Raw genomic sequence first — 27807 nt, forward strand, 5'->3', positions numbered from 1 at the left:
CCTCAATTTATCACACCCAAACAAACTTCTTTGTTCACAGTTTCCAGCCTCTTTTTTTCCATATCCTGAGGTTATGAGTAGGGATTCAGCATGGTGGAGCTAAAACTTCAAAGAGATTGACACCCGCATTATCTTTAAAGCATCCCTTGTAACCATATAGCAAACACAAACAAACATATAAATAATAATAAAATACAGGCAGCTTCCACAATGAGCCCGATCGCAACACCCAAGAATGCTTCAATGTAAGGACTGCTGCTTATTATACAAACAATTGTTCAATTATTACCTTGTCCTCCCCATTAGTCTCATCCTAAATTTAGATTCTAATTCTTCAGGGAAGAGAATACGGAGTTTTGTTATGTTCACACAGTGTCTAGCACAATAGGGCCTTGATCCACAAGAGGCACTTCTAAGATTAGAACTATCTTAACTTATAATAATATTGAACAGGTTTGTATACCAAGGGGAGGTGGGGGGGGGGGAAATAGAGTTTGATGGTCTAAAACCTGATTCACAGAGGGCAACATTCACAATAAAAATCCACCTGGATATTATTTTTTACTCCTAGTGACAAGATAATCCCAGTTTGCAGTTATCAGTCCACGGACATTTCCAGACCGAACATTAAATGCCTCCTAGAAGAAATGGAAAGCATACAAATCCATACATTTAACATTGTATAGCTCCCTTGTTCTGAAACTGAGTCACAAGTTTTCTTCTGACCCAAAAGCAAAAAAATAAAAAAAAAAATAAAAAAATCAAGATGTCAGAGTTTATCTTCCCCAGACCTGGAATGACAAGCTCCCACTTCTTTCCAGTGAATACATTTAGGAACCCTTTGATTTACATTGTATTGAGAGGGGAATACAAGGTGTCATCCTTGTTACTTTCTTCACGGCAGCTGCACAAAGAGCTGAAAGCTTGTGCATTTTTCTCTTAACAGCTTGCCAAGCTCTTTACTGTCAAGTATACCTTAGTATCTTTCCACTGAGCAGAGACAATCCTTGAGCTTACTTGTTCTAATGTACATTTGTTAAAAACGATCCAGGAGTGGAGTAATAGCACCATGCAAACATCCCCCCATGCTGCTCTGCCAAGAGACCTCTATCCCGAACAACCACCCCAACTACTGTAGTACTAAGCTCTCATACTCCGCCACTGTATCTCAGTTATGAGTTACAACACCTCCCGTCATTCAAGACCCCAATTAACCATAACAAACCACCTAAATTATGACCTACAACACTTCTATTTTGGATCTGCTCCTTTATTATGTAAAGGAGTTATGCGAAAACCACTTAGAGGACTCAAGTCAGGGTTTGACCCTTGATCTCCAGGAAATCCAAACCCAATGTTTTGACTGCTAAGTTATCCCATCTTCTGAGCTGGTTCGCTAGCTTGTGCCAAGTCATCTTAGCCATATCTGATCTACATGCACTTTTCCAGAGCTGCCTTTTTAAAATATGAGCTATCCTTTAGCACATGGCCACCTGCTCCATATTATGAGGATTGCCTGCCTGCTTCCAGAGTCCTTTTCTTTTGGATTCTCTGATCACTGAGCTAGGCAAATAACCTCTCCTTGTCAGACAGTCAAACACCATTGGGTTTGACATCTATCTTTGGTCTCATTTAGGTGTTTTATGCCATATCAATGCTGCCACAAGAACATAACTCCCTGAAGAATTTTCTCACTACATTCACACCTTACTTTTATTGCCTGAGGACTTGCCACACCAAAAAAAGCCAAACTCTCAGAAACAAAAAACTGACACTTTTCTCTAGTGGATCAGGCCAGGGTCCCTTAGGTCTGGTATTGTGCTCTATGTTCACTCCAGCTTCCCCTTCAGTTTGGTGGCAAGGGGTTCCCTCTAGCATATCCGCCTTCAGGATGCATTATACGCTGTGTGATTTACAGGGATGTTAGCAGCATCCACAGGAGATACTTGTGGCTCCAAAGCTCATGTACTGTACTACACATGCTGAACACATCAGCTGACCCACTTCTGCAAAGACATGAAACAAGCCTTTTTAACTCTGTCATCTTCCTGATTATTGATTGTGGTGACCCATGAACTCATGCCACTTAGAAGTCCTTTCTGTGCTTTATTTAGAAGCTTACCTTATTTCTGAATAGATTGCTGTTTAGCTGCTTGTTTTTATGTATGTTTAAGTTTTATTCGAGTGAAATTATAAGATCACACCCCTTAACTGCATCTTTTATTTTACGCCCCTCCAGCCCCAAGAACCCTGCAGTTCTTTCCAGCCACACTCAGAAACCTGGGCTTTCAGGTGCTGTTATTTTTACTCAGGTGCTGTCACAACTACATCAATTGTGAAGACATGATGGACTCTAGACACAAACTCATTTCACTATGGTGTGCAAGCAATGGGATTACATTTGGTAAGGACAGTGCACCTGTAGGTGCAGACATTTTCTAGCCCAGCACACTGCGTGGATGCCAATTGCATGGACAGCCCATGATAATTCCCTCCATTCTCTGCAGGGAAGGATCCAACGCCTATCGTGCTCTGCCAACTGATGGGTCCTTTGGAGGGACCAGTACTGATTTCAGAAAAATCTACACTACATGGAAATCCAGCATCTAAGGTAACCAGCAAGACCACCAAGGGGTCGATATCCAATTTGAATAGAGGGCCAGCAACTCCAGCACAATCAAATCAGTCACTTCTGCTGCAAGAAATAGAGCTACTTCACCACAACAAGACCACAGTATACATTTCCTTGCCACCTCTATTAGCTTCCCCACTCCTCAGTGACTTAAACCAGACTCAAAGCTTATTGGGGGTGACTGGGAACCTCTGAATTATTCACTGTCAATCTCTGTCTCACTTGGATATCGAACAAAACAAAACCACTCCAAACTGAACACTACAGACCTAGTGATACAGTAAAACAATTTTCTTATAAGCTACTTCTATAGGCTCAATGCCAATGAAGTACTAAAAGACATGCCCATCCCTTCTGAGTGAATCACCCATTTAGGATATTCTCCAGGCAGGCTAATTCTCTGTCTACACCAATGTAACTCTTTTCTAGCTGCATACATGCAAGTCATAGGTGCTGGAACTAGGTGTGATGGGAGTGCTGCTGCCCCCCCAGCTTGAAGTGGTTTCCATTATATACAGGGTTTACAGTTTGGTTCAATGACTGTTGCACCCCCACTATACAAATCATTCCAGCACTCCTGTTGCAAGTCTTTGTTTAGGCAAATGTAAGAAGATGCTCCTCCTCCTCCCAACCCACATACAGTGCTTGTTCAAAACTACAGACATTTTCTTTACTTTCTTGCAGCAACACAACCAAGGCGTCACAGGAAATATCCTACTCTAAACCAAAAGTCCACAATTTCAAGCATGGTCCAATGGATAGAGAGTTGGACTGGAACTTGAGACCTGGGTTCTATTCCCGACTCTGCCACTCACCCACTGTATAACCCACAAGTCATCTGTCTGTGACTGTTCCCTCTCTCACTTTTGCTCCTGGAGCAGGGACAGTCTCTCACCTGTATTGGAGCAGAATCTAGCACAATGGGGCCTTGATCTTGGAAGGGTGTCACTGTCATACTAATAATAAGTCGCTATCACTGCTACTATAGTCTCCTGTATGGAAATCGATAAATCCTGATCACACAAATGAAAATCACCTGTTTAAAGCTGGATTCCCTACTATGCAGCTGATTTGAAGGTTGTGGGGGAAGAGAAGATCAAAAGTTGCTTTTCCACTTTTTATTTTCTAGACCCCACACATTTTAGGGTATACTTTTGTCTAAACTATTAACAGCGGCTTAAAAAATGCCAAACCACAAGGAAGGCCAGTCACTGCTCCCCTGGGCAGCCTGCCAGTGTAATCAGCACAATATCTTTTTCCATGCCTAACCCGAGGATGTTCTGCATGCCAGTGACTTAGAAGACATCCTAATAATAAATACTGAAAAACAAAAGGACAGTCCTCTAAAAGTTACTCTAACCAAATACGGAAAATCCATGTGGGGAAGCAGCAGAGAGGACCAGTTTGGGCTCCATGCCAGTTCTTCAGCACAACTCTGCTTCTATTAGCATTGTGGCCAATACTCGACAGTTTGGATACAACATCAAGGCAAGCAGCTCCCAGATACACAGTATTTGTTTATACGAAAGACTAAGGCTAGGCTACAAAAGCACTCACTTTAAAATACTATAGAATGAGGTTGGTTTGCTTAACCACAACCTGCTTTGTAGATTTCTGCAGCACAGCACCAGAAGGCCAGTGTGGATTGCACACAACTCTGGAACATTCCCTGCCAGATTTTACATTCCCAGGCATACAAGCGATCCTAAATGGGATCCAGTGACTGTATTTCTTCCACCTTCAGCATTTGCACACATCAGTACTGGAAGCTTTAGGTGTTTTGGGTTTTTTTAAACTTTATTAAAATTCAATATGGTCTAATACCCCACAATTCCCAAGCTCTGGCACTGCATTACAAGACACCTAACAGCCCTACTCCGATCATATTTCTTTCCTTGTTTTAGTTAACAACAAAAAGCATAGGATATCCTTCAGTTTCAAGAATGATGGAACAAACTGCTATTATGCCATTTGCAACCCATCAGATTCACATCTGCTATGAGATGGGGTTTTCAAACTGTAGCTGAAAAGCCTCATAAGCTCTCCTTTTCATTTATAGGTTTTGGTTCTTCATATGGCAAGTAAAAGCGTGCAGTGTTTAATTTTACCTAGTGTTAGCATTTCTGTAGTGCTCTGTACAAGGTCCTTGCTCCTGGGCATAGCATTTTCCCCTAAAAGCACACTATGCACTTTGTAAGATGAATCACTTTTGTGAAGGTTAAGTGTTAAAATACCAAATCATGTGTCTTCAACAGTCTGCCAAAATAAAGATCTAAAACCCGCTCACGTGGTACCCTATGCAGATGTTTAAGGGAAATTTAATACTCTGCTGCTCCTCTTAGTGCTATGCTGCTAAGGGGGGAAACTGCTCCACCTTAAGCAGAGAGGAAAGGTTGCAATCATCTATGCAGCACCAGAACACTGCAGTAATATGCCTCTCTTTTGGGGGTGCGGGGGAGGAGGGGTAGCAAGCCACTTGTAGAAGGGTTTTGTTTCTGCAGAGAAAGTCCACTTTGCTAAGTTCTATATTGCTCATTTTTAGGGCGTCCTTGATTTTATTTTATTTTTTTAAAAGGTGCTAGTTATTTAAAATCACTGACCACCACTTGATCTTCTCCAGAGGATTGCCGCACACTTTTTAGACATGAGGTAACCCTTACAACACCTTATGGTAGGTATTATCCTTTTTACAGGTGGGCAAACTGAGGCCCAAAAAGGTGAACTGATTTATTCACAGCAGATCTAGGAACAAAACATAAGAATTCCCATTGTCTGTCCCACTGACTAGCACATATTCCTCTATGACCTAAAATCTAGAGAAAGGCCCTTTGTCACAGGAAGGCCTATTTTAAGTATGTGGATTAATTTTTAACCATTCCCTTCAATCAGTAACTTTAGGCTTCTCTCCAATCCACTTTATTTCTGATAAATGGGGCTTGAGCCAGGAAAGCATGGGCAGGTACTGTAATATATTAGACTACAAGCACTTTAGGCAGGGACCACCTTTCTGTTCTTTGTAAAATGTCTTGCACATGGGGTCCTACTCCACGACTGGGCTCCTAGGCACAGCCTCAATACAACTAATAATCTTGTCAAGTCACCATTTAGTCCACTCTTATGCCGATACTGATCAGAGCACTGGGGGCAGTTGGAACTGGAGACCAAGCCACATGCATTTTTAAGGAATCACTTATTCCCAATTTGAAGCTCAGGTCACTGGAGGTGACAGAGTAGCACACTACTTACCCTCCGTACTACCTAACCCTCAAAGCCTATTATTCTCCTCTTTGTCTTACTTAAATCCAAATCCTCATGGCAGATCCCAATATTCTTGTAAATGGATTAGGGTACACAGCACAATACTATTATTAATACTATTGCCTCAAGTCTTAAAGCATCCTTCTTTGTGGTCACTAGTCAGGCTCTCTACCAGTTGTAAACCACATTACTCACTGCTTGCTGGATTTCAGTCTTCACTTGTTCGCTCAACATACCCTCAAATACAAAGGAGTCTCCAAATTTCTCCGCCTAAAAGGAAAAAAATATATATACCGAATTCAAGCAGATCGTAGGAGTCCACTGGAAGTGTTTTACCCCTAAAATGCCAGCATAAGAAAGCATCAAGTGGGACCATTAAGGAGATAATAGACTTAATTTAATTCTTTCTAATAGGAATTTGGAGTTTGCTTTAAAGCAAACAATATACTGAGCAGAAGAACAGTGGATGAAAGGCCAAATTACCCAGGGATATAATTGTTCTTTAACAGTCACTGATCTAAAGTGCAGACTGACTGAATTAGTGGAACAGATGACAGCTCTAAGAAGTCCTGCAACCATTTCTACATCTATTAATTGGAAAGCTTTTTAATTGTCCTGATTTGCTTTTAAAAAGCAATACTGGAATGTACATAATATTAATAGTAAGGAATCTATTCCATTAACCTTCCTTTCCTTTGGAAGTCATACGAAAATAATTAAGTGGCATGGTTTACTCCTTTTCAATGCTCACTGACTCCACATACTTAGGTGTGGGCACAAAACCCATAGAAGACTATTAAATTTAACCCATTTATCTTAACATTCTATAAAGCCATCTCATTTTCAGAAGGAAAAACAACAGTGATTAGCCATTTCGCTAACTCACAATACATGAGGTCCACCAGCACAGCAAAAAGTATTTTAATACCTGGTTTGGTTTATGAGGAGAGCCAAAACAGGTTATTGGTAGCCAACAACTGTCTTTCTACTTCATTGCTTGAGTTTATCAAAACAGGCCACCCAGCTATGCCCACTGTAGTCAAGGTTGCAAACCATTGTAACCTTGTTTCCACATTCTAATAACTTTCTGAAAGACTCAATTTTGGGACTGAAGATTCCTGTACGTTCACCACTCAAAATCCAGATTGTGCAGAGTTTGGACAAAATCCCTTCAGCCATTTGATTTAGCAACAAGGAAGAAAAAAAAAATCTCTTTTCCTCCATCCCTTTCGCATCTGAAGAATTTCCAGCTGCTTTTTCCAGGGACAGGGCTCAAACTAGAGTGCCTGAAGTTTGATCTTGACAGAGGTCTTCACTGAGGACTAATTCCTTAGCTTGTTGAAAAAAAGTTAGTTTTGATTTAACAGGATTTATGAGCATCTGAAGATGGCTACCTGTGCATAAACAGAAAGCTACAGAAAATAATCACTACTGGCTATACTGGAGACCAAGTTAGCCTTTTGCTCAAGAAGATAAACTCATTAAGCTAGTATTATGTTTACCCGAGATAAATCAGTTATGCAGACAAATGTTTTTATAGACAACAGCTCAGCTGCTTCTCAAGAGCTTGTAGATTCAGTGCTGTTTACTCTAGCTCTGAATATATTTTTCCAAATCCCATGTACAAAGTGGCCTTGTGCCAGGGTGTTGAGTGGAACATCTAACCATTCCATTTGAAATCATCAAGTAGAGCCAGAAATAGATTTCATCCCACAAGATAATAATACAATGGGCATTGGAGTGTAAGGCACATTCCAGAAGCTGTTTGCAATGAAGAGCCTGTGTTCAAACTTAAATGGATTAAGTGACTTTACCTCAATTACTGAGCCAACAGCTGGTGAGTACAAATTGGTTACACTGATACAAGAACAGTCCTCTGCCTGAACTTTACGCAAGAAGGGTGAAGGATTCTCATCATCCAAACCAGTTTATCAATAAGATTCTGCTTCCAAGAGTGGGCCTCCTCTCAAGCCTGAATAGTTACTGATAACTTGATTTTGGCTAGATGGCTTACACGTATTACAGAAAGCACATCAGGCATGTCATCACAGCTTCTAAACTAACAGAAAAGATCTGGGCCTCCAGAGTGGGTTACTGTTTCTCAGAAGAGGAATGGATACCTTGTATTGCCCAGATTGCTAGAAAGCAGCCCTGTTTGGCCAGCCTGCAGTTTCTCCAGCTGTCTCACTGTCTGGAGTACTGTGTCAAACTCCTCCCTAGACACATTAAGGTGGTTTGTTAAAAGCATGCATTTAGCAATCTCAATCAGGGCCTGTCTATACCAAGGATACCTACTGGCATAGTTGCACTGGTCCTAACCCGTGCTGATGAGCAGCACCAGTAAAAGCAGGGTTTGTAGTGGCATGCCTTGCTAGGGTAACCCACACCAGCACAGGACATATACACTGGGGGGTTGCCTTGCTACATCAGCCTAACTACACCAAGACACATCATTATAACCAGGTGTCTATCACCCACACTCAGTCTACACTGCTTTGCCTAAAGAAAGCCTGCCTGAATTCTAATACCTAGAGCCCTGCTGGAAATACAACACACCATATTCATAACTGGTTTAATGCCACTGAAAGCACATCAGGCACGAGTCTGGGCCAAGGTCTTCATCATGTGCTGTCTGTGGTCTATTCAGTTTAAGATAATTTTCTCAATTAAACCAACTGAATACTGTGTAAGAAGCATTTGCAGGGGGCCAACAGCCCCTTTTGTGGGACCCCTTCCCATCTAGAAGAGGTTAAAAGCAAAAAATGTTTAAACTTGCCACCAATTTGGATAGAATATATTTGTTTCTAGGGCCTGTTTGTTTCTAGGGCCTTACAAGCAAAATGTATAATGTGGCCTCCTTTGGGAAAAGAGTTGAGCCTGAATTTCCCAGGGTACTCTGACAGCTAATCCCAGAGTAGCTTTCCTCTTACCTCTGTAACATAGTCAGTGGCATTCACAAATTTCTCAAACTCTGCATTGCTGACCTCATACCGATCCATATAGAACTGGCTAACATGGACTCTTCTAGCAGGCCATTCCCCATCTTGCTGTATTTCAGGTTCATCAGTACCCATTGTGAACATTCCTGTTGGAATAAGGGCCATCTGCAATGGAAACAGATAGGACTGAAAATAACTGCAGTCATTTTTAAGTTAAACAGAGTTTGCCATTGTTTTTGCATCATAGTCTGGGAAATGAGGGTCAACACCGCCTTGAACAACATTTCTTCATGACTAGAATATAGTTCAGTAATTAACGATTATAAAATCTGGAAGGTTCTAGGTTTAAAAGTAAAGTAAATTGAGATGGTCTCCAAGATGAAAAGCGCAGTTCTCAATCTACCCCACTCCCACGGAGCTCCCAGGGATTTCAGACCACTGCTTAGATCCAGACCTATCTCCAGATGGGAGAGAAGGATGCCACTGTCACTGTGCCTTCTTTTTGCATGTGAAGTATTAAGAAGCAATCAGTGAAAATTGCATCTTGCTCACTGCAAAAGGAAGAAGCTTGATTTTCCAATCTGGTGCAGAGAGAAAACTTGACATGTAGATGGACATTATGGAGATTATGAAGCTGCAAAGTGTTCTTTTGAGGACAAAGCACAGCCTACCTGTTCGCATACTAAGTGTCTATGGGATTTTATTTATGAACGGATAAGTACAGCATTCCATCACTGACTAAGGTAGAGACAGCACCTGCATCTCAAAATTGCATCAAAAGGTATAGGGTAAACTTACAATGAATTAATATTCCACACTGTGCAAGGCTGGTCTGGAGCTGTAGCATCAGGCTCAGGAAGTAAAAGACACAATGCCATGAGGGAATGCCACAACTCTATCTCAAGTTATAATGTCTCTTTATGGCTTCAGCCTGCTTTTAGGGAAGACACACCCAGACTTCCCCCAGATGTGTATCACTGCAAAGAGTCCACTGCTAAACCCCCAGCAGGCTTCAGTCAGTCTCTAGCAACAAACTGACAAGAGATCAGATAGTCTCACCCAAGAGACCCCTTCAAGCAGCATGCAGTCCTCAGCAAATGAAAAGCAGGCTGCTCCCACAGTTCTTCCACCAGCACCCCGCCACCTGACTCTGGCAGGCTCTTGGCTCCGTTCCCCATGGGGATGAAACAAGAAAGAGGGAAGAAAAAAGGACTCTAAAAGCCACCAAACCCTTCCTTTTCCTGTTTAAATACCTGCGCCTTGTTGAGTTCTGGGCGGGGGCTCTTTTGCTTCAGCTGGCCAGCGACATGGGTTGCCAGGGTGGTAAGACCCCCTGAAGTGAGGTAACCCCCTGATTTGCTCTAGTGTGGGATCCATGCACCTTATCATACAAACCCTAGTTGCATCCAAGACATTGTTAAGTGATGGGACTGGAGAACACGGTGAATTGATTTAAATCACTGACTGTAATCACGATTTCAATCAACACAAAGGAACCTTGATTTAAAATCAGATTTTAATCTTATTTTGTATTTGTACTTTTGAAGTTATTTTCCTAAAGAAAGATTTTCTTAGTGACTGTAATAACTAAATATGAACTTTACACTAAATGTACTTTTTGCTAACCAGCAGAATAAACTTATCTATACACATTTATAGATGCAGTTATGTAGCTCAACATACGTTTATTCAGATTCTTAATTTTTTACTTTATTGCATTAGAAAATGGTGAATGATGCATTTATTTAGTCTGCTAGGCGACCATTTTTACTCATGATTTGTGTCAAGCTGCATTTGGATAGAAACTGAAATTATATTACAAATGCACAAAACCAGCATTTTTAATTAGTTTTTTTTATTAATTCAATAAAAAAACTTAAATATGCTGGATATAGAGGGGGGGAAATTATCAAAACATATTTTGATTTAAAACTCATGTATTATAACCAAAGACAGTATTAATGGTCGTTAGTGTATTGATGGATTGTTTCTGGTCACCATGGACCAGACTGTCCAAGATATTTAGACTCCTAAAAGATGCAGATAGGTACTCAGTGGAATTTTCAAGAGTGCGTAGGTCAGTTAGGTGCCTAACTCCCACTGATGTCAACTCCCATTCACCTTTCAAAATCTGGCCCCATGTTCAAGTTTTTAGCATTGGTAGATCCCATCTTCTCCCCTTGGTTTATATTCACAGACTGGACAAGGAAAACAAGCTTTCCTGCTTTTTCAAGGTTCGCCTGTCAACTAGTCCACATGAAGAAAATATTCTCTCTGCACCTGCTAGGTTAAACTGAAACAGTAAAAGTTTTCTGCATAACAGAAACTGAAAGTACTGATATTTGGAATAACGTAAATACCAGCATTCACTGGAAATAATCATAGAAACGTAGGGCTGGCTCGAGGTGAAATTCAGCCACCTGCACTGAGGCAGGACCAAGAAAACCTAGACCATCCCTGACAGATATTGGTCCAACCTGTTCCTAAAATCTCCAGTGATGGGGATTTTATTGCAGATACTCAATGCAGTACAGGAATTGTGACATAGTTATAAAACTTAAATTGCCTCAAGAGTTAAAGATGTTTTTCCAAAATCCTGTGTGTACATTAAAAAGCATCCTTTAACTCATTAACATTTTAGCAGCTTTCTTTATTTTAATGATTAATAGATTACAGTAACACATCTTATCATAATGTCACATTTTAAACAGCTTATTTTTAAAAAGAAAAATGTATTTAATTTAAATTTAAGAAGTCCTCTTTAAGGTTGGTTTGTTTGTTTTTTTTACTAAATTTTGATCCACCCTGTTGGAGAAGGAGTGGATTCAAGCAGTAGCCAGTTAGATCTGGAGAGGCAGGTTTAAATCTGAAGGTGCCACTGGATGTTTTTCAATACACAACAGTGGTGGTGATGCCTCAGTAAGAAATCTGGGCTGGAATAGGGAGTTGCAGCTCAGATTTATAACCCAATGGCAAAACTAACTAGGACAGTTGGCATCAGCTGTTGATAACACGTCACTAAACAAAAAAAGTTACCTTACTTGTCAGCCTGTATGCAGGGTCTGGGGGAAGAAGATTGCCTCCTTCCTCCCCCAATGATGTTCCTAAGCACATCAAGAGACGCTCCCTTTGCTCCCTCACTGCTTCTAAGCACCATTCCCCTCTACAATTAACTCCCATGACACAAGTAGATGAGTGGATTTGCTGAGGGCTGACTTGCACAATACTCACCCTCCCACCCAGTCCCAACTACAAGCCTTGTTTTCATTACATCTGAAAGTGATCAAGAAAGACATGGGCCCCATCCTGTGACCACTCATGCGGAACTCACATTCGACTTAACAGGAGTTCAATGGGAAAAGCAACTGCAGAACTGGATCCAAAAAATATAAACTAGCAGAGCCAACACAACAGAATCTAGCAGGGGATGTATCTTCTTGAAACAAGCAGACAGCAGTTTTGATTCCCTCATGATTGATAACTCTTTGAAGTCTAGGAGGGCAAGGGATATAGATGCCCTTTCTCAGAGATAGTTCCTGAGATCTGTATACATAAGCCACACTTCTTGAGTAGCTGAGTTAGAACTACAGTAAAATGGAGAAAAGTCCATTGGATTTTAAATATGGGGAGTTATACAGTTAAGATACAAAGAACCTTTCTCCACAGTACCCATCAATATAAATTAGGCCCAATATGGACTTAAAATACTTAACTTTCTGTTTCACATTTTAAACTGTTCTTATTATTTACGAAAATGAATAGACTGACTGTAGTGAGGCCATTACCCCACTCCAGCTCAGAAGTGGTTAAAAGCCAGCCCTTGGAGAGGGTTGGAGCTGAGAGAAAAGGCTAGGCTGATTTGCGGAAGCAGCCACATCTGGGGTCATGCCCCAACCAGGCCACAGATGGCCCTATAAAAGGGTTGTGAGCCAGGAGCTCAGGCAGTCTCTCTCTAGCTCTTGAGAGAGAAGGACCTGGCTGCCTGGGAGAAGGGTACTTGGGACAGAGAAGTGCTGGGGAAAGGGAGGAGAAGCTGGGGAGCTCCAACCTGGCAAATCCCCAGGCTGCGGGCCTCGTCAAAGGCCAAAACAGGTACTGGGGTTGCAAAGGGGCAGCCCGGGGTTAGGCAAAGGCAGCAGGTCCAAACCCCCCTCACCAATGATGAGTGGCCATGACAGACTGCAGTCTGCCCCAGTGAGTGGGGCCTAGAGGATAACTGGCAGTTGCCACTGAGGCAAGGTGGGGATAGAGGGTTTGGGGTTCCCTTGGGAGGGGAGACCCAGAGTGTGGGGGCACTGTCAGGGGGCAGGACCGCAAGGTAAAGGGGAACTGGGGTCCAGAAGGGACACGGGGGCCAGCAGCAGGTGAGACACCGGCCTGCAGAGGGTGCTCTGGGCTGGAAAGAGCTAATTCCCAAGATGACCAGCAGCAGGCTGTGCACCGGTGAGTTATCGCTTCGCTCCACTGACACTTCACTGCAGAATAAATACCCAACAGCAGCTGTGGCCTTTGTTAGGATATCCATCCTGCAGTATGACCTACATTACAAGGGTAATTGTTATTGTAAAACAAACACATAAAGGAAGCCATCAAGTTGGCTTTCACCTGTAATGTCCATGGATACCCTTCTCAGACAGAAGCTTACCTGGACTCCCACGTTGATGCACCATGAAGCTGAGAACGTTGAGAATCGGTAGTCTTCCATTTCTGCAGAGTTCTAGTCTTGTACTGTTATCTCACAATGATGCTACCAGGTATAACCATTTGGATAAATTAAGTGGGCAATGGAGGAGTTTATGTTCCCTGTCCAATTCTTATTTCTTGATTTTTATTTTTTATTTTAGGTTTACTTTGTTCATTTAACAGCACTGTGTCCAACCAGCTTCACTGTTTCCCTTCTCTACAGTAGATTTCCACTTTTGTTTGGGTTCCTTCACAGCAACATTTACCATCTTTTACAAGACAGCCAGAAGTGGTTGTGAAACCACACAATAGGCAAGGGAACTCAAGGCCGACAGAGCACCTGAAATTACTTTTCAGCCAGCTATTATATTTTTTAAATTGACTAAATTTGAAGTTGATCTTACAGAAAGGAGTCTAAATGCTTATGAATCATCTTCAGCTCAACAGCAGTCTGGGTTTTTATGCTTGTCTCACTGCAAGTGGGTTTCCTGATAAGAAGTTACTCCTAAGTTTCCTGGGGACTTTTAAAGAATGCATCAACGAACACGATCAGAGCTATATAACTGCCTACCTTCTAATCTCTTGCTGACTCACTGAAGCTAAAATAAGTGCTCTGAGAAGGCTTGGGAGTCACAGATTTTTGAGCTTGCTAGTCAGTTATCAGTACACAAAAAAACTTTCCAGCTCAATGATCACGTCATCCCACAATCTAAAGAATTCTGATAGATGCCCTGTTATCAATGTGGCCTTTAAAAACCTTCCTTTTGAACCCAACATTCGCATATCATGCAGGCACTCACCCATCTATGCACCACAGGCTTCTACCATGACATCCAAGTCCAGGGCCCAACATAGGACTTTTGGAGTATACATTCTAATTACGACACCACCACCACCCATTTTATGGCTCAAGCAAGCTGCTGTTTTGGAATACAATCATCTTTTGATTGCAGGTGATAGTGTCAAAGTGACAAATGGCCTCTTTGCACCCATTTGAACCAAGAAGCACTTACTGACAGTGAGTGTGGAGGTGTTCAGCACTGAAGGGAAACAAGTTCCTAAAATTAGTTAATGGATTCAAGAACACTGTTCATCCAACAACAAATGAAAATCTTAGCTTCTAACTTAAAAATGAAGATTGAACTTAGTTTCACCAAGGTGAGGAAATGCCCAAGTTTAACTACGGAGGCAGAAGTCCAGCAGCAGATCAATCAGGGAGAGGAGTGTCTAGTTGACTGCACTGAGTACAGCATGTACCAATACTGGTCTTCTGGCCAAGTGACCTATGCACATAAAGGGTGCACACAGCTGCTTGTCCTCAAGAACCAATCAGAGCATCTTGAGATCAAATCTGCTGAAGTGATGTCTTTTTTGTAGTTATATTTATAGGGTGGACATACGAGAATATCTGTCAGACACCAGGCCCACCTCCAAACTAGCTGCCCCAATCTTACAATGGAGATGATCCTTTCCCATCACACATGTGGCTAAAATGGAACAGAGGGACAAACCCCCTTAGAAGGTACCACCTGCTGACAGAGATGGAGAAGGCCAACTATTCCTCAGGCATCAAGAATGTCCCCCTCCAGAAAAATACTGAGTTTCAAAGCGCACCATAGTTTGTCTGTGAATAAGAGATCTGATCTTTGGAAACATCTGCAGCTGCCTGCTGGGGCTGCCAACTGCCCCACCTCAGATACCAACGTCAAAGAGTCATAATCCCTCCCCCTGCTCTTTGGGATCCCACTTTTAAATTTCTTACATTTTGATAAGAGCTCCTAACTGAGTTTTTATGAGCCTTATAACAGGGCTTTGTGCTTTATCCTTTAACTATCCTGTGAATTATTTAAGTGGTGACAATCCACTTTGTTTTGTGTATTTAAGTATTCCTAGATTGTTTCTTGTGCTGTGCAAGAGAACATCCTATTTCCAACCCCACACTCTTCTCTTTAGTTTTTAGCTCAATGCTTCCGAGGAACATCTAAGAAAAGGTTCACCTACAGAAAAATTTGTAGTCCGACTTTACAGTAAGTAGAAATGATGGAGAAGCGAACCTTTTATCATCAGCTGCATATTAGATTTAGACATTGATTTAGATACTGTCCATGTTGACAATAAGTTTTGCTTTTCCCCCTCATCTCCTGATCTATAACTCAATACAGTTTTGTCTTGCTCAAGTGTTGCCATCACATTTCGATCAAGTCAACTAGGTTAATATCAGTGGTTTATAAAACTACCTTGTCAGAAAAGAACATTAAACACATGGGAAAACAAAATAAAGGAACTACAAACTAAGTGAACTACAGCATTAAGACCCTTGTAGGTGTTTTGATTAAGGATAGTGCAATTCTCACAGACTTCAGGTTACTGAAGATAATATCAACTCATCTAACGTTTAGGTATTGAGTCTTTTTGACCATTTTGATGACCCAGATCTCAGTTATAAACTTCCTTTTATTGTTTGAAACAATTTTAGGATGAAATCTGAGCCATCTTTGAAGATCATTAAAGCATTTTGTACTCCATTTACATTGTGTCTGCTGGCTTCTGCGTTTTTGTCCCAAACATTAGTTACTTTGAGGTCATTAACTGACATAAATAAGATCCTAAAGTATGTAGAAATAAAGGAAATGTCATTTAAATTTACATTTTTTGTTCCATAGCGAGAGCTATAGAGATGAACAGAAAGAAGTAGATACCAATTGATTAAAAACCTCAAGTTTAGGCATAACTGCCACAGTTCTTTCTAACAAAGCTTAGAATGACAGCAGATAAGAAGCAGCTAGCAGTTTATTTTGATGAAGCTAAAGCTTTTAAATTGCAATGAACAATGATGAAGGGAAGAGTAATGCAGGACTAAAATGGATAAGTCTTAAGGTAGAGAGTCCTTTCCAAATTCATTAAAACCACTGTATGTTAATATAACTGCATCTTTTAGTCTCCCTTTACTGTAACAGGCTTTCCAACAGTTGTAGGAATATCAGGTAGCCGTCTTTTTTTCTAATATAGAAAATCATGTTTTCCCAACAGGATTTGAGAATCTCTACCTGGCAAATGATTATTCTTTTGGCATTACCGTTTCCTGTTTTACTTAGCCTTTATTATGGATAACTAATCAGTGAAATTATAACTGAGAAGAGTAAATAAAAAGAGTCAGATAACAAATAGTACTGTGTCCCCTCATGAGGAATAATGTGTTCAGTTCTATGCCCCATCTCTCAATAAGAATATAACAAAATAGAAAGGACTTGGGAACAAAATTAAAAGTTTAGCGGCATGATGAGACTGAAGGGATTGCGTACATACAAACAGGGCCTAGTTCTCAGCTCCAGTACACCAGTTACACAGTGATGTAACTCCACTGATGTTACATTATTATCCTGGTCCATGCCTGAGCGTAGAAGCAGGGCTACACTCGTACTGAGAACATGACAATCCTTCAGAAGCATAACTACAGCCTTACACAAGGGAATCATCAACTTCAATAGCAGAAACCAACCTATTGGTATTTACACAAACTGATCCAATTCCATTCCACATAAGTCACTGGCAAGCACATTCCCAGTCCCATTCAAGGGAAGGCTTGGGAATGTGCCTGCCAAAGACAAAGCATTACATATCAGTTGGCACATCCCAGTGTTCCATAGGAAGGTCTTGCCAGAACAGGTGCATGTTTGAGCAGCAGAGCAGAACACACAATTATATAAAATGTAGCGCTTTGTTGAGAGCTGAACAACAACGGAAAAAGAAGACTAATTTAGGTTCATATTTTCAAGTAAGGCCTTGACTACACTACGAAATTACTCCAATTTTACAGAAGTCAATTTTTGGGAACAGATTGTGAAGTCGAGTGCATACGTCCACACTAAGCACATTAATTCGGTGGTGTGCGTCCACAGTACCATGGCAAGCGTAGACATTCCGAGCGGTGCACTGTGGGTAGCTATCTCACAGTTCCCGCTGCCCATTGGAATTCTGGGCTAAGCTCCCAATGCTTGATGGGGCCAAAAATTTGTCAAGGGTGCTTATGGGTAAATATCAGTCAACCCTCCCTCCATGAAAACAATGGGAGACAATCATTTTGTGCCCTTTATTCTGGATTGCCTGAGCAGATGCCATAGCACAGCTAGCATGGAGCCCATTCAGCTCACTGCAGCAGTTATGACCTTTGTAAATACCTCACGCATTATCATGCAGTTTATGCAGAACCAGAACCTGAAAAACTAGGCGAGGAGGCAACAGCAGCGCGGTGACATGGACAGAGATTTCTCTAAAACTGTGGTCCCTGGCAATTTGGAGATCATGGTGTTAATGGGGCAGGGTCATGCCATGGTACGCCAATTCTGGGCCTGGGAAACAAGCACAAACTGGTGGGACTGCATAGTGTTGCAGGTTTAGATGGCTCCAAAACTTTCTCATGCATAAGGGCACTTTCATGGAACTTTGTGACTTGCTTTCCCCTGCTCTGAAGAGCAAGAATACCAAAATGAGAGCAGCCCTCACAGTTCACAAGCGAGTGACACTAGCTCTGTAGAAGCTTGCAATGCAAGACAGCTACCGGTCAGTCGGGAATCAATTTGGAGTGGGCAAATCTACTGTGGGGGTTGCTGTGATGCAAGTAGCCAACGCAATCATTGAGCTGATGCTATCAAATGTAGTGACTCTGGGAAATGTGCAGGTCATAGTGGATGGCTTTGCTGCAATGGGATTCCCTAACTGTGGTGGGGCTATAGATGGAATGCATATCCCTATCTTGGGACTGGATCACCAAAGCAGCCAGTACACAAAGCAGCCGGTACTTTTCAATGGTGCTGCAAGCACTGGTGGATCACAAGGGACATTTCACCAACATCAACATGGGATGGCTGGGAAAGGTTCATGACGCTCACGTCTTCAGGAACTCAAGTCTGTTTAAATGGCTGCAGGAAGGGATTTATTTCCCAGACCAGAAAATAACTGTTGGGGATGTTGAAATCCCTATAGTTATCCTTGGGGACCCAGCCTACCCCTTAATGCCCTGGCTCATGAAGCCGTACACAGGCACCCTGGACAGTAGTCAGGAGCTTTTATTGTTTGAATGGCTGAGCAAGTGCAGAATGGTGGTAGTGTGTGCATTTGGATGTTAAAAGGGTCGCTGGCGCAATTTACTGATTCACTCAGACCTCAGCGAAACCAATATTCCCATTGTTATTGCTGCTTGCTGTGTGCTCCACAATCTCTGTGAGAGTAAGGAGGAGGTGTTTATGGTGGGATGGGAGGTTGATGCAAATAGCCTGGCCGCTGGATACGCACAGCCAGACACCAGGGTGATTAGAAGAGCATAGCAGGAAGCGCTGCACATCAGAGAAGCTTTGAAAACCAGTTTCATGACTGGCCAGGGTACCGTGTGACACTTCTGTTTGTTTCTCCTTGATGAAAACCCGCCCCCTTGCTTGACTCTAAATTCCCCGTAAGCCACCAGCCCTCCTCCCTTCGATCACAGCTTGCTTGCAAAGGAAATAAAGTCACTATCATTTAAAAAACATGTATTCTTTATTAATTGATTATAAAAATAGGGAGATAACTCACAAGGTAGCCCGGGTGGGGTGTGGGAGGAGGATAGGAGGGAAGGAAAAGGCCACTTCAAAACTTGTTGAATGACAGCCTTCTGTTGCTTGGGCTGTCCACTGGGGTGGAGTGGTTGGGTGCCCGGAGCCTCCCCCCCCGCGTCCTTGGTCATCTGGGTGAGGAGGCGATGGAACGTGGGGAGGAGGGAGGGCGGTTAAACAGGGCTGCAGTGGCAGTCTGTGATCCTGCTGCCATTCCTGAACCTCCACCAGATGCTGGAGCATGTCCGTTTGATCCCACAGTAGCCCCAGCATTGCATCCTGCCTCCTCTGATCTTCCTGCCGCCACCTCTCATCTCGATCGTCCCTCCTGTCTTCACCTTCATTGGCCGCTTTCCTGTACTGTGTCCCTCCACACATTCTGCTGAGCTCTGTCAGTGCCAGACGACTGCATGAGCTCAGAGAACATTTCATCGCGCGTGCGTTTTTTTTGCCAACTTATCTGAGATAGCCTTTGGGACAGGGAAGGGAGACTTGAAACATTTGCAGCTGCGGGAAGAATAAAAGGGAGTGAAATGTTTTAAAAGATACATTTTACAGAACAATGGCTATACTCTTTCACAGTGAACAACACTATTCACATTACATAGCACATGTGATTTTGGTACAAGATCGCATTTTGCATCTTATATTGAGTGCCTCGGCTTTGGTGTGAGAGATCACACACGCAGTGCCGGGCAACAGAATTCAGCTTGCAGGAGGCCATGGTAAGCCATAGTCTTTCGGCTTCTGCAACCTTCATAACAGCAGTGCCCTCCTTTCCCATACCAAGTTAAGCCCGTTGAGTTGGCCATTTAGTCGCTGCGTTTTAGTGTTAACGTGCAGCAGCATAAACCAAACTAACCCCCCCCCCCCCAATCCAATTCTCTGGGATGATCACTTTACCCCTCACCCCACTGCAAGGCTAGTATCAGGGAAGATCCCTGCTAGCCAAACACAAACAGCTCAGTGACAATGGCCCCCCCACTCTAACTGCAGGGAAGATTTCTTTTCAGCCCCAGGCAAACAGCCCAGGTAGGAATGACCACCTCTGAATGTCCCCTTAATTAAATTCCCTTATTTCAACCAGGTTATCATGAACAATATCACTCTCCTGAGGATAACACAGAGAGATAAAGAATACATGTTGCTTGAATGCCAGCGAACACCGGGACCATACGCTGCCAGGCTTTGTCATGCAGTGATACCAGATTACTTGCTACTAGCATGGCATGGTTAAGTGTCCTACCATGGAGGACGGAATAAGGCTGCTCTCCCCAGAAACCTTTTGCAAAGGCTTTTAGAGTACCTCCAAGAGAGCTTCATGGAGATGTCCCTGGAGTATTTCTGCTCCATCCCCAGACACATTAACAGACTTTTCCAGTAGCTGTACTGGCCACGAATGCATCCCAAAGTCCTCAGGGCAAATTAACAATTAAAAAAGCTTGCTTTTAAAATATGTATTATATTTTAGAAGGTACACTCACCAGAGGTCCCTTCTCCAGCTTCATTGGGTTGGGAGGGTATTTCAATCAGGGTGAGAAAAAGATCCTAGCTGTCAGGGAGAACAGTGTGCTGTGTGCTCTCCTCAAGCTCGTCCTCCTCCTCATCTTCCCCATCTGCAAAATCCTCAGGCATGGCGGAGAGTACCTCATCATCGGAGTCCACGGACGGGGTGGGGTAGTGGTGGCAGCCCCCCCCCTAGAATTGCATGCAGCTCAGCGTAGAAGCAGCATGTCTGTCCCAGAGTGTCCCTTTGATTCTTTGGTTTTCTGGTACACTTGTCTGAGCTCCTTAAGTTTCACGCGGCACTCTGTTGCGTCCCTGCTGTAGCCTCTGTCCCTCATGGCCTTGGAGATGTTTTGAAATGTTTTGGCATTTCGTCTTTTGGAACGTAGTTCTGATAGCATGGCTTCATCTCCCCATACAGCGATCTGGTCCATGCTGGAGCTCTTTTTCAATTCTGGGACTGCATGGTTACCTGTGCTGATGACCTCGCCTGGCCAAACAGGAAATGAGATTCAAAAGTTCCTGGGGCTTTTCCTTTACACCTGGCCAGTGCATCCAAGTTCAGAGTGCTGTCCAGAGCAGTCATAATGGTACACTGTGGGATAGCTCCCGGAGGCCAATACGTCGAATTGCATCCACACTAACCCTAATTCGAAACGGCGATGTCTATTTCAGCGCTAATCCCCTCGTTGGGGAGGAATAAGAAATCGGTTTTAAGAGCCCTTTATGTCGACAAAAATGGCTTCGTTGTGTGGACAGGTGCAAGGTTAATTAGATTTAATGCTGCTAAATTCGACAAACTTGTAGTGTAGACCAGGCCTAAATGTTCTCAGTAATGAAGTTCAAAAAATACAAAAACCATCTCACAATTAAAGTTTCTAAATGGATTTTTTTCTTCAAATTTTATGGAAGAAAGTAAGTCCGCAAGACAGAACTCTCCAGTCACTCCTGCTAAACCTGTCCCAGTTCTTCCTCAAAGCTGTTAGTTGATCTAGGTGCTGATTCTTCAACTACATCTCATGGGGTGACCTCTCTCTGCTTAGAGCTCTGTTGGCTTCACTAGGACCCCCATCAGGCACAAATGCAGTTGCAAGATGGGCTGTAATAATGGACACAAATGCACTCATGTATCAGGCTTCAGAGACTCTGAAACACTGCTGTTAGGCACTTGGTCAGTTGTGCAGTACTGCTATGTAACTGCGAGGGAGGGACTGATCAACCCCTGCTGATCAGTTTATAACCTGGTCTATGAGGTTACATATACCTAAGTCTAAAAAACTAAGATGGTGACCCTGAGTGCTGGGTGTTAAACAAGATTGATATAATAGGTATAACAGAAACTTGGTGGAACGATAATAATCAAATCAATGGGACATGGTAATACCAGGATACACAACATATAAGAATGACAGTAGATCGTGCTGATGTGGGAGTGGCACTACATTGAAAGAAATATAAAGATAATAAAAATCTAAATGAATCACACTATACCATACAATCTCCATGGATAGAAATTCCATGCTTGACTAGAACGAGTATAGCTGTAGGAATATACTACCGACCACCCTGACCAGGATAGTGACTGTGATTGCGAAATGCTCAGGGAGGTGAGAAAGGCTACAAAAACAGAAAAAAAAGGCAATTATAATGGGAATTTTCAACTATCCCCATATCGGCTTGGTAGATATAACCTCAGAACAGGATGCAGAGAAAATTTCGAGACACCATGAACGTTTTTTGGAGCAGCTAGTCCTGGAACCCACAAGAGGAGACGCAATTCTTGGTTCAGTCCTAAGTGAAGCACACGATCTGATCCAAGAGGTGAATACAGGTGAACCTCTCAGTAATAGCAACCGAAGAACCTTACTGTAGTAGCATTTAACTTCAAATGGGGGAACAAAAATTAGGAAGCTAGTTAAACAGACATTAAAAGGAACAGTCACAAGAATGAAATGCCTTCAAGTTGCATGGAAGCTTTTAAAAAGACTGTAATAGAGGCTCAAACTAAACGTATTCCCCCCCCCCCACACACACACACACAAAAACATGGGAACCAAAAAAAAAAAAAAGCCACCGTGGCTAAACAAGAACATAAAGTAGGTGGTTAGAGGCAAAAAGTCAGCCTTTAAAAATTGGAAGTTAAATCCTGCTAAGGAAAATAGAAAGGCACAAACTCTGTCAAGTCAAGTGTAAAAATATAACTAGGCAGGCCAAAAAAAATAATCTGAAGAGCAACTACCAAAAAACAAAACTAAACTGCAAAAAAATCATTTTTAAGTATATCACACTCAGGAAGCCTGCAAAACAATCAGCGTGGACACAGAAGGTTAAGGTGCTTAAAGAGCACTCCAGGAAGACAAGGTTGTTGCAGAGAAACTAAATGAATTCTTTGCATCAGTCTTCACTGCAAAGGATGTGAAGGAGATTTCCACATCTGGGCCATTCTTTTTAGGTGACAAATCTGTCCCAGACTAAGATGTCAACAGAGGAGGTTTGGGAACAAATTGATAAACTAAACAGTACTAAGTCACCAGATAATATTCACCCAAGAGTTCTGAAGAAACTCAAATATGAAATTGCACAATTAACTGTAGCATGTAACCTTTCACTTAAATCAGCCTCTGTAACAGACGACTGGAGGACAGCTAATGTAACAGATTTTTAAAAGAGGCTCCAGAGGGGATCCTGGCAATTACAGGCCAGTAAGCCTAATTTCAGCATCAGGTAAATTGGTTTAAACTGTAGTAGAAATGATCACACACACAGATGAACACAATTTGTTGAAAGGAACATGGCTTTTGTAAAGGGAAATCATGCTTCACCAATCTATTAGAATTCTTGAGCAGCAGTGGGGGCATTAACAAACATGTGGACAAGGGTGATCTAGTCGACTTCCAGAAAGCCTTTCACAAGGTCCCACACCAAAGGCTCTTCAGCAAAGAAAGCAGTCATAGGATAAGAGGGAAAGTCCTCTCATGGATCAGAAACTGGATCAGTTAAAAGATAGGACACAAAGGGTAGGAATATATGGTCAATTTTCACACTGCAAAGAGAGAAAAAGCAGGGACCCCCAAGAATCTGTACTGGGGCCAGTGCTGTTCAACATTTTCATAAGTGACTTGGAAAAGGGGGTAAACAGTGAGGTGGCAAAAAAGTCTGCAGATGATACAAAACTACTCAAGATAGTTAAGTCCAAAGCTGACTGTGAAGAGTTACAAAGGGATCTTACAAAACTGGGTGACAGGGCAAGAAAATGGCAGATGAAATTCAGTGTTGATAAATGCAAAGTAATGTACGTTGGAAAACAATCCCAAATATAGATACAAAATGATGGGGGTCTAAATTAGCCGTTACCACTCAAGAAAGAGATCTTGGAGTCATTGTGAATAGTTCTCTGAAAACATCTGCTCAATGTGCAGCAGCAGGTCAGAAAAGCTAACAGAATGTTAAGAACCACTAAGAAAGGATAAGACGACAGAAAATATCATAATGCCACTATATAAATCCATAGTAGGCCTGACCTTCAGTACTACTTACAGTTCTGGTCATCCCATCTCAGAAAAAATATTGGAAAAGGTACAGAGAAGGGCAACAAAAATAATTAGGGATAGGGAACAACTTTCATAGGAGGAGAGATTAAAAAACTGGGACTGTTTAGCTTAGAAGACAGACGACTAAGGGAAAGGTCTATAAAATCATGAATGGGATGGAGAAAGTGAATAAGGAAGTGTTATTTATCCCTTCGCATAACACGAGAACCAGGTGTCACGCAATTAAATTAATACGCAGCAGGTTTAACACAAACATAAGGAAATACTTTCTCCACACAACACAGTCAACTGTGGAACTCACTGCCAGAGAATGTTGTGAAGGCCAAAAATATACCTAGGTTCAAAAAAGGTAAGTTAACGGAGGATAGGCTAATAACCAAGATGGTCAGGAACACAACCCCATGCTTTGGGTGTCCCTAAACGTCTGACTGCCAGAAACCGGGACTGGACGACAGGGGATGGATCACTCGAATAACGGCCCTATTCTGATCATTCCCATTCAAGCATCTGGCACTGGCCACTGTCAGAAGACAGGATACTTGGCTAGATAGGCCATTGGTCTGACCCAGTATGGCCATTCTTATGACAGATACTTGACCTTTTTGACCTAGCTAACATAAATGTTAACAATCAGATCCTCAGCTAGCATAAATCAGCATAGTACTTCTAAAATCAACAGAGTTATGCTAGTTTCCAGCAACTGAGGATCTGGCTCTAAATGTTCATATGAACACAGTATATTTCCGAATTTTGCAAAGCTACCTCACAATTATTCCTAACAGGAAGTTCCGCAACTTGATTATAACCTACAAAGGAGTTCTCTTTCATATTTTTAGAATGTATTGCTTCTCTCCAGACTAAATAACTTGTTTAATAACTTCCTTCTTACATTGCTAGCTTCCAATACTAGTCAGCTTTCATTGCATTTTTCTGGAACAACTAGGTAGCATTTAGAACAAAGCAACTACAGCTGAGTCAAAAGCACGTAGTATACATACCGCCATTAACTTTTCTGTTCTCTTTTCTAAGATCTCAGCACAGAACAACATTCTAATCTAAATGCTTTCTAGACTGCTGCTACTCCCCGATATACATTTCCATTAAGCTAGTCACATTACCCAGACTGTTTACACTAAACTTCCCAGCTAAGTCAAAATCAATACTGCCTCAATCCATACATAAGCTCTTGTCATCATGCCACTTGATATCAATCAAGTGAAGAACATAGGGTGCTACATGGCTCTGGTGTTGGTGATGGTGACACCGTTTACAAACTGCAGAAGAACTTTCTATGCATATAAAATCTTCCCACTATATTTTCCACTGTATGCACCTGATGAAGTGAGCTGTCACTCAAAAAAGCTTATGCTCTAATAAATTTGTTAGTCGCTAAGGTGCCACAAGTCCTCCTGTTCTTTTTACGGATACAGACTAACATGGCTGCTTACTCTGAAACCTCTCATTATGCAAGTCTGGTTACCCATTCCCCAACGTTATTGATGGCCCATATTCTCGTCTAGGCTGTAAGGTTTGGACAGCCTCTCATGTATTTTGGTCTACCGTGCCATCTATTTTACATGCTGAAGGAGCACTCACATCTAAAAACTGCTGTTCTTGAGAAGTCAAATAAACTAATAATGGAAATTGCTTTGAGCACCCAGCCATTTACAAGGCACCCGCCATCCCAAACCACAATCCTGGGAGCCCAGGCCCCCCGCCACGGGCAGCTGTAGGCCTCGCCCACCTGACTGTGCGCAGCGGGCCCCTTGCGGGTGCCCGGCCCCACGGCCGGACTCGGGGCATTGGCCTCCGGGGAATACCTCCAGGCCGCCGCCGCGGCCGCCTCCCCGCCGCTCCCCCGGCCCGCGCTACAGCCACACGTCCCCTTGGAGGCCGCCGCCGCGCTGGAAGAGGAGGAGCTCGCAGCCGCCCCGGGCCCCGAGCACAGCGCCAAGCCCAGCACCAGAGCCCAGCTCGGCGCAGCCCGCCCTGCCCTGGGCGCAGCCATGTTGGCTTGGGGCACCGCGTGACGTGCGCAGTCAGGTGACCTGCCCTGGCGTTAAAGAGACAGCGCTCGCTTCCGAGCGGGCTGTCTGGGGCTGTGCCCCGCTGGGGGCAGCGCTGCAGCTTCCAGCGTCGGCTACTTGCCCTGCGGCAATCAGGCCTCCGGGGTTCTAGTCCCCCCTCTGCCACCGCCTTGTCTTATGGTCTGAGGCGCCCCACCACGCCTAAGAGCCTCAACTTCCCCGTCTGTAAAATGGGACGAATGCTACCTCTCTGCCTCAGAGACGTGTCAAAGCTACATCAGCTGGTGCCTGCAAAGTGTTGTAAGACCCTCCAGCCAACGTGCTATAATATATTATTCAATGTCCTGAGCCTTGGTTGTATACTGAATTCACCCAGATTGATGATGATGATGATAATAATAATGAATAATGAAAGTCTAGACCCAGATGATAACCCCAATGAAATCAACAGCAAAACTCCCATGGACCGTGGTGGAACTAGGAATTGGTGTATGGTGGAAGAGAGGTAAGCTCTTCAACATGGCTGTCTTCACTTAGAATCACAGAATAGAATATCAGGGTTGGAAGGGACCTCAGGAGGTCATCTAGACCAACCTCCTGCTCAAAGCAGGACCAATCCCCAACTAAATCATCCCAGCCAGAGCTTTGTCAAGCCTGACCTTAAAAACCTCTAAGGAAGGCAATTCCACCACCTCCGTAGGTAACACAGTCCAGTGCTTCACCACCCTCCTAGTGAAAAAGTTTTTCCTAATATCCCACCTAAACCTCCCCCACTGCAACTTGAGACTATTACTCCTCATTCTGTCATCTGCTACCACTGAGAACAGTCTAGATCCATGCTCTTTGGAACCTCCTTTAAGATAGTTGAAAGCAGCTATCAAATCCCCCCTCAATCTTCTCTTCTGCAGACTAAACAATCCCAGTTCCCTCAGCCTTTCCTCATAAGTCATGTGTTCCAGTCCCCTAATCTTTTTATTGTCCTCTGCTGGATTCTTTCCAATTTTTCCACATCCTTCTTGTAGTGTGGGGCCCAAAACTGGACGCAATACTCCAGATGAGGCCTCACCAATGTCGAACAGAGAGGAATGATCACGTCCTTCGATCTGCTGGCAATGCCCCTACTTATACAGCCCAAAATGTCGTTAGCTTTCTTGGCAACAAGGGCACAGTGTTGACTCATATCCAGCTTCTTGTCCACTGTAACCCCTAGGTCCGTTTCTGCGGAACTACTGCCGAGCCATTCGGTCCCTAGTCTGTAGCGGTGCATGGGATTCTTCCGTCCTAAGTGCAGGACTCTGAACTTGTCCTTGTTGAACCTCATCAGATTTCTTTTGGCCCAATCCTCTAATTTGTCGAGGTCCCTCTGTATCCTATCCCTACCCTCCAGCGTATCTACCACTCCTCCCTGTTTAGTGTCATCTGCAAACTTGCTGAGGGTGCAGTCCACGCCATCCTCCAGATCATTAATGACCTGCATTTTTGACAGGCACATGGCATTTTTTGGAAGGAAGCAGAGGGAACATCAGTCACTAGAGAATGTGAACATACATAGCTATCATGAGCATCCTCACTGAGGGGCATTGCTACCTTGGAGCCTCTCTGGAGATAGCTTCTTACTAGAGT

At 43.0% G+C, this 27807-nt stretch overlaps 1 protein-coding gene and 1 long non-coding RNA gene across 14 annotated transcripts in view; both read right to left on the reverse strand.

Moving 5' to 3' along the window:
* The window catches only part of SUMF1 (sulfatase modifying factor 1), a 553524-nt gene extending 527346 nt beyond the window's left edge, over positions 1-26178 (reverse strand). For 10 of the 13 annotated variants that reach the window (XR_012159766.1, XM_073351176.1, XM_073351175.1 and 7 more), the window contains exons 1-3: positions 25902-26178; positions 8821-8994; positions 6086-6160 (exon numbers count right to left, since the gene is read on the reverse strand). Coding sequence is in view for 12 of the 13 variants with exons in the window: in XM_073351176.1 (XP_073207277.1) it covers positions 6086-6160; positions 8821-8994; positions 25902-26165 (513 nt within the window). In the remaining variant the exon portion in view is untranslated. Of the gene's footprint in view, positions 1-6085; positions 6161-8820; positions 8995-13474; positions 13577-25901 lie in introns of all 13 variants that reach the window. The other 3 variants (XM_073351174.1, XM_073351172.1, XM_073351178.1) reach the window with 3 other exon arrangements.
* On the reverse strand, positions 19021-22663 carry LOC140914102 (uncharacterized). The gene is made up of 2 exons (XR_012159768.1): positions 20585-22663; positions 19021-19607 (listed from the first exon to the last, which is right to left on the reverse strand). It is a non-coding gene; the product is annotated as an uncharacterized lncRNA (long non-coding RNA).
* Positions 26179-27807: the final 1629 nt, after the last annotated feature.

Source organism: Lepidochelys kempii, chromosome 7 (genome assembly GCF_965140265.1).
Source record: "Lepidochelys kempii isolate rLepKem1 chromosome 7, rLepKem1.hap2, whole genome shotgun sequence".
Classification (NCBI taxonomy): domain Eukaryota; kingdom Metazoa; phylum Chordata; order Testudines; family Cheloniidae; genus Lepidochelys; species Lepidochelys kempii.